This window comes from Acanthisitta chloris, unplaced genomic scaffold (assembly GCF_000695815.1).
Source record: "Acanthisitta chloris isolate BGI_N310 unplaced genomic scaffold, ASM69581v1 scaffold30001, whole genome shotgun sequence".
In the NCBI taxonomy this organism is placed as follows: domain Eukaryota; kingdom Metazoa; phylum Chordata; class Aves; order Passeriformes; family Acanthisittidae; genus Acanthisitta; species Acanthisitta chloris.
The window spans coordinates 347-8,380 of NW_008654796.1; the positions used below are offsets into that span (position 1 = coordinate 347).

General features: G+C 38.2%; 1 protein-coding gene across 1 annotated transcript; it reads right to left on the reverse strand.

Moving 5' to 3' along the window:
- Nucleotides 1–494: 494 nt before the first annotated feature.
- Nucleotides 495–7,524, reverse strand: LOC103810767 (leucyl-cystinyl aminopeptidase-like). The gene is made up of 3 exons (XM_009083685.1): nt 6,707–7,524; nt 3,266–3,404; nt 495–734 (listed from the first exon to the last, which is right to left on the reverse strand). Exons 1-3 carry the CDS (start codon nt 7,522–7,524, stop codon nt 495–497), a joined length of 1,197 nt encoding a protein of 398 aa, XP_009081933.1.
- Nucleotides 7,525–8,034: the final 510 nt, after the last annotated feature.

The following is an 8,034-nucleotide window of genomic DNA, read 5'->3' on the forward strand; positions in this document are numbered from 1 at the left end:
TGTCAAGCACACAGGACCAACTGTTTGATTTTTGGAACCTTTGGGAAAACAAGAAACCCCATAATGAAATTGCAGCATTCAAGTGACTAAATGCAGATTTAAAGCCAGCCTAAATTTGCTTTACTGCAGGGTATGGGGTTTTTTAGGTAGGTTATTTTTACAGGTACGGAAAATATTTGCAGCACTGCTTGAAACAGTGTGTAGGTGTCCCTGGAAACTGTAATGTTTCCTTACATCAGAAGAACAACCGTTGGTTTGCATGACATCACTCCTTCAGACATGAAGCAATAAAAGTAGGAGTTTACAGCTTCCAGCTCTGAAAGCTGGTAGGAATTTTAGATTTTGTAAATTTCCACTGTTAAGAAGACCTGATGCAGAATCCCTTGCTGTCAAATTCTTTTCAGTCTGGTATAACCTCTGAACTCAGTCCAACTTTTGTTGGCTGTTGTCCCCTACCTACGATGAGTATAATAAAACTAAGAAAATAAATAAATTTAAAAGAGACAGAGTTTGCTTGTTGGTTTGGGGAAATTTTGTTTTGTGTTCTTAAACTGGTCAGCTTTGGAAGGTAAAGCAGAACTTGAAATGGAACAAATACTCACCAGACTCCCATTAGTTTCCCTACTGATGTTTTTCAAGTCTGCAACAACAAAGGCTACTAGGTAGGTGCTCATCTTCAAACTCACAAAAAACTCATCTTGAACAATTCCATTCGACACAGGAGTAGTGGCTTTCTGCAGGTAAAATGAAATACTATTACTGCAGGCAAAGGAGCACTTAGATACACAAGGAATCAATGTTAAATAATTACTTCATGCTAGGAACAGTTTATAGGCAAACTTACAGAATGTCTTTTTATTTTTATATTTATATTTCAGTTATATTTCAGTGGGGTTGATGATAACTTACAAAAGTGCAACAAACTTAAGAAGACATGAAACATTAAAGCCTATATGCCCAAACATTATTTGTCAAACTTTATTAAGCAGTATTAACAAACAACTACATTGCTGGAGAAACCATTACTCTACTGAAAGTCCCAGTATGTATAATCCAAAGTCATCATAAAGAGCAACATCAATTCAAGGGGTCTTTAGGCCAGATCAGAGACACAATTCAGCATAGCCTACTAAAATTACTGGTATTGCATGAGTTAAATATTTGTCTCTCCCCAGAAGTCTCTTGAAAACTAGGCAACCAAACATATTAATTATGTTAAAGCAGAACAAAACTGAGGAAAGCCTAAGGTTTCAGTTAGTTCAGATTAAAAACATGCCCAGTATAAACACACACAGCAAAAAACTAACTGCTCAGTCCTCTGAAGTAAAACATCATGGTGTATCTCAAATTACTCTTAGTGCATAAGTTTTCCATAATATCAGTCCTAGAAAAGCATGCTATATGCCTACAAGTGCTCTTCTATATATTTCTTCACAAACACAAAAAACCAAAAAGAATAAAGCAAAATGTTTAAAACCACTGTAGTGCAGAACAGAAAAGGTCTGGAGACAGAGATGGCACTTCAGAAATTCAAAACATCATAAATCATGTTTTCCAGAAGCCACAAACATTTATAAAGCAACAACAATAATCTTACATTTAGACAAGATCATCTGAAAACAAACAGTGATTTACTATTTAACTGCCACTTAAAATTTAACTGCTAGCCTTAAGGAGGAATTGATTTTGAAGCCTCAAGATATAATCAATATACTCATCTAATTTTACCACTACATACAAACAGAATGCCATCTTTGAATTCCTCCAGCAAATTCAGAAATTTCTGCCTTTACTACAGCTTCAGCATCATAAGGGTGTGACAGTCTATCTAAGAAAATCTACTCTGGCTGCAGATAAACTGGTTGAAAAATCAGTTATCCTCATTTAAAAAAACCCCAATCAACCAATAAACCAATCAACCAACCAGAACCACAAAAAGTAACACCACAAGCCCAAGACACACAGTTCATTTCTACCCTTATCATGTGTCAGCCACTATATAGTGATGCACAGGCTAGCTGACAAGGTCTGCTGCTGAGATCTCTTGCAAATGTAGGTGTGGACTATCTTCTCAGCAATCTGTGTTGCACGCATGCAGCAATGGTAAACCATCATTTGATTTTGATACATGAAGAACTATGGAAGCTGTTGAAAGATGCCTTAGCTGCTTGCCCAGCTCCTAGCAGAAGAGAGTGAGTGAGCACCTGTTCTTGTTTAGGTAAAACAGAAGAGGGGTCCACTAGGCTCTGTCTCTCCTTTCTATGAACCAAAAAGCAGCAAATAAAGTGTTCTTAGCCCTGGACGTAAACTAAACTGCTGCAATTCTGTTAAAGTAATTGGTAACAATCACCACAAATCCAGGAACATAAACATTCACATACTGTGAAAAAGATATTATTTCAGAAGGTCACAATTACTGGTTTTCAAAAACAAAGTAGCTGCATCAGCACCTGAGCTTTAGACAACTTTCTGGAACGCAAGCTGCACAGTGTACATGCATGTCCCACCAACACCAAGGATGTAATTTTTTTCATTACTGGTTAGATCAATGCAGTGTTGAGTTTCTGTTGGGTGATAAATAGTGGTGATCTTTTGATGAGAGAGGACCTAGGTCAGACACAGACTAGGTAATGTTAATCTTACTGGACTACCTAAATGAATTAGGCTCCTAAAAACGTTTGTCCAAAGGCATCATAATTCAGGTGTACTCGTACAAGACTTCACCTGAAAACAGCTAGCTGAAGGAATTTCAGATCCCTCATTCACATTCTGGAATTGACTCTGTGTGTATTCATATCCTAGTTCCCCTCATTAAGGCACAGAAGCACATCCTTCACTATCAGGCATATCTTTCACAGAGAGTGGTGTTAGTTACAGAAACTGCTAATAAAGATACTCCATACTCTGCACATCCGCAGGATCTGCAAACATAGAAAACTCAAACACAAATGTTAAGGGCTGTTGAGATGGATGTCACCACCAGCAAAACTCCTGCAAAACAATGGTTCATTTAATCTCAACAGGAATCCTTCCCACAGCCATTCAACTGTCTTAACACTAGCATCCTATACTGTGAAGTTGTTTTCTCCACAAGGTTCAAATCTCTGAGAAAGAAACAGCTGTTTTATTATAAAGTCATACAGTTTATAGCTTATCCACTCAAGTCAATCCCCTGGACATTTATGCAATAAAAACACAATCCAAAAGACTTAAACAGATTACCTAGGCAGCAGGTCTACTAAAATTCCCCTACAAAAGCAGGTACCTTTGGCATATTTGACAGAGTGGAAAGCTTCTCATCTCTTTTGATCTTGATTAAAAAAGTAGCTTTAAATGCTGGTTCATCAAAGCATGGAAAGGCAGACCTTGCTGCCAGAGGTTCAAACTGAGTTGCTGCAAACCACCTAATGGGAAGAGTAAAGAAGAGCAAAATAAGAATTATGAAAAAGATAAATGGCAGTTAATTTATGATAGAATAGTAACTTCCCTCCCAAACTAGGAGCTTGTTATGGGAGCAGCTTTTTGAATAGCTGGTCCAGTCAGAATTAATGTTTCATTGACAATTTTTTAAAAAAAACAAAAACGTATTTATTTGAGGAGTAATCAACTTGGCCTTTTTTTTTGCTTTGTGAACCAAGAATACACCTGCAATAACACAATTACAGAACAATGTCCAGAATAAAAGCCACCCAGTTTCCAGAAAGAGCAAACAAAAAGGAGATTGAAAAATTTAGTGAACATGCGCAGTAAATGAGAATTTTGAAACCTCGGCAGCAGATAGGACTACAAAGAGCATTTTCATCTAACTGCAGTGCCATTTCCCGCAGATGTTCCCTCAGTTCATCTAGCCTGTGCTGGCTAGTAGATGGATTCTGTCTAAGTTGATGCACTGTCTTGTCTCCATCCAACAGCTAATCACATCACAAGAAGACTTCTCAGAAGTCTATGTTCCTTCTCCATGATTTTTATACTACTAGCTGCGGAAATTATGGCTTTTGATAGAGAGCATCTGTGACTCCTGCACCTGCAAGACAAAGCCAGGAGTTCACCAGTAAGTTTTCTAACTGAAGGCTCGTATTTACTGGACCTAAACAGTGGAGAGAGCAGTGGCTCACATTGTGTTTCCTTTCCATTTTTTTTTAAACTACTGTGAAGCTAAACACAAGTTCTTTTGGGGGCTTCCTTGTTCTGCACTATTGACTCTAACATTTTGGACATACAACTTTTCTGAGAAGACACACTGCTCACAACTCATAAAATTAGATTCCATGCCTGCTTTCAACTTCTTACTCTTCCCAAAACAAGCTAGTGCAGTTTCACTCCAAGATTTTACAGGAGAACAAAAAAGAATAAAGAGCCATTCTGCATAAAAGTAAAAATAACGCCCAAATAAAAAATTTATTTTTCACTTTGCTTCTGGCAAGAGTGAGTTGTTTTGCCATTTGATAATTTTTGCATTTTTTTAACAATATAAAAAATCTTCAAAAGAAAGTAAAACTAAACTAAAAGAAAATACACTTTCCTGCAAAGGCAGCTTGACAGCTTGAGTTTTACACAGAAAATGTGGCAACAACAGTTTAACAGAGTAGTCTGCATTTGTAAAACCACAGGCATTAGCCACACAAAGACAATGCCCCTGCAAATAGAAGAGGCAAGGAAGGCAGTGGAAATTATATCAGTGAAGAGTTATCTGACAAGGATTTACTGAGCAGCATACAGATTAAAAACACGTGCTACATCTTGTTTCTGAACAGAAGCAGGTAGCACTGGACTGAAGGGCCACAAAAACTCAAGAACTTACAGCCCATATTTTTCCTCTGTGAACAATTACACATTCTCTTTCTACTCCAGTAAATACAAGAATAAAAGAAAGCTTCGTCTACCTCAGAACAGCAAAAACCCAGAGACTTTCAAGAAGAGGCTAATCATGCAATTTTTGCCCTCTACACTTACTGCATTCTTACTCCCACTTACTTCATCATAATGCACATGTTGAATGCTTCCAATAAGCAGCTTAGCTCTGTTTCATTTCATTTTGTAGTTAAGTTCTTCTACACCCAGCATGATTCTTTATTATCCAACACATTCCACAACAGAGATGCAATTTGTGGCAATTGATTTTTTTATAGTGACAGAATTCTGAAGCCTAACAGCAGTTTCCCAAGTGGCAACAAATATCTCTAATGATCATGCATACACTACAGCATTTTAGCATATGCTTAGGAATAGTCCCTTTGCAAGAGGTTTATCAGCACCACTTTACCTGGGGAATCTGAATAGTCATCTATGTTTGCACCTCAGTAAAACCCACCCACCTTCACCAGAGATGCAGGCAAACTGTAACAGATCTCTTAAAGGAAGACTCTTAGAAAACCTCACATGAGGGCCAAGGCAGTAAAGAGCAGCTAGGTCACTTGACCAATTCAGGAACCCACTTGATGTTTCACAGCTCATCTCAATGCATCAGGTTTTGCATATATTTGAAAACATTGCTGCAGCTAACTTACTTTATTGTACCCGTCAACAATGTGCGATAGACCTACCAGGACCTAGATAAAGGGAACTCTGAAGGCAAAGTGTGAGTAAACTCTGGAAAAGTAAGTGAGTTTTGTTTTAAATGGCTGTTGTTAAGGCCCAGAGAGGCCTGCTGAATCTGAAAGAAAATATCCTAGCTTTTAGAAACACATCTTTCTTATGCTGAGCAGCTTCCTGATAGTCTATGAAAAAAATCTTTACACTGAAGATCTTGTTTATTTTTTTCAACATGAGCAATCATCGATGGACTTAAGTAATTCAAACATCAGCAGTACATACTTATGATGTCTCATTTCAGAGAAACATATTATCACTGTATTATGGTATCACTGAAAAAGTTTGCAACAGGTCAGTAAAGGCTCTTGTTTTAAGTAACTGAAATTAAGATTAGTCTCAGTGTGATACTCTTCCCACAGAATATTTTTACATTTATATTGTCAGTTTGTTGCCTTTCATTTACTGCACTGCTCTGTTTCTAGAAAACCTGCATGTACAGTTACATGCCCACAAAGGCAAAAACACTCCAAAGTACGTGACCAGTGCAAGGCCCATTTGAAGTGGATGGTGGTGGGTGGCAATTTCAACAGTCTTCTTGGTAACATACACTGATTTACTCTTTACAAAAATAAGTGTGATGTTTTCCTTTTCTCCAGACACCTGGGGCTTTGACTGACTGCCATGACTTTTCAAGTATGATCGAGAGTGGCTTGGCAACTACATCTGCCAGTACCCTCAGGACCGTGTGATACATCTCACTAGGCCCCATGGAATCCTGTGAGTTCAGGGTCCTCAGATGGTCTTGAGCCTGACCTTCTCCTACAAAGCTGGGACTTTATTCTACCAGTCCCTGCCTTGAGACTCAAGGACTTGAGAGATGTGGGAAGAATTTCCAAAGAGAGAAACTAAAAATTAAACAAACAAAAAGCCACATTACAATTACCTACGATCACTATACTGCACTACATTTCACTGTAGGAGAGGCTGCCCTGACTTAATGAACCCATGCATGAAAGACATTTTTCAGGTAGGTTAATCAGGAGATTACAGATCGATTTTTCTCGATAGGAATAAGTTGTATAAAATATCCAATAAAAAAGCAACCCTTCTTATTTGTGTTATCAAAGCACAATCTAGAAGCGACAGAAGAGAGAAGCTGCATTTGTGGGCATACCTTTGCTTAGAATTCTCATCCTTGTAAGAAATTTTGTAAAAGCCATAATAGGTATCTGATAAATTAGATGAATATTCTATGTTGACAGTATAATTCTGTCCTACAAGGAGAGCCGTCGGAGCCATGACTGCAATCTGGTCATGCAATGGATATTCCAGGAGCTCAACAGGCTTTGCTTGATGCCCTTGTGCTGAAGTAATGGTTGCCTTGCTGATATTAAGTCCTGAGCTGTGAAGTACAATCTTCCGAGTTACATGGAGGATGTTGACCACTATTTTTACAGAGCCTGCAAATTTCAGAGTAGTTAGGTTTGGCTGCAAGACAAGATCATAATGCAGCGGTACAACATCAGAAGGAAGTCTGATTTTTGCCCATGGAAATAGTTTTCCATTGGTTGCCAAAGGGTATATTAGTTCCATTGTATGATTTTTTTTATGACAGCCTTCTTTGGTAAAGGTACATTTGGGAAGAAGATAAATCACTATTATTAATGAAACTGCAATCACAAAACCAGCTATGCAAACCACCACAGTCCTCGTAGAGGGCACTGAGCATGATCCATTTGGATTTTGTCTATATACAGACATGTTATTATGCAGACCCGAACTTCTGTTCATGAAGGACATCCCCAGCAACTTAGCTGATGACTCATAATCCTCTTCATCATCGTCCATTTCATGCTCTCCAAGGCCACGCACCAGGAGACGGGAGCTCCGTGGTTCATATTCCACTTCATCAGGCTCCAGGGGATGCAAACAAGGCTCTTTTGCCAAGTCAACCACATCAGGCTCCTCTTCAAACATACTGTTTTCAATCATATTCCTAGGTAACTGAATTCGATCTGAAAAAGAAATTACCAAATATTACATCATAATCAAAAGTGTAATATCTCAAAGACAGATTACTGAATTACAGAATGGGAAACACTTCTACAGGACACATCATCAAGATCTCTTCAATTTTCTCTCTTAGGTTTGTTTCCTACAAATATTTCTCTGCTTTTCTGCCTACTGTAATTTTTCTTTCAGCATCTTCAAAAGGATGTTTCCCTTGCACCATAACTGGAGATCAGATATGCCACAGCATAGCACTCCCACTTCACTGATGTCATTGTCTTGGGTGCATTTCCTCTACCCCAGCAAATTTTATCTGTATTCAACTAAATTAGTTAAGATACATTACTTTTTTATGTTGCAGGGTAAAGTACAGCAACCAATACACTTCTAGAGGTGTTTTCAAATATGCTAGCTACTGAGTATTTTAGCAGAGGAGAAAATCTGCCAATGTGCTGGCAGTCACACACACAAAAAAAAACCCCCATTTGATAC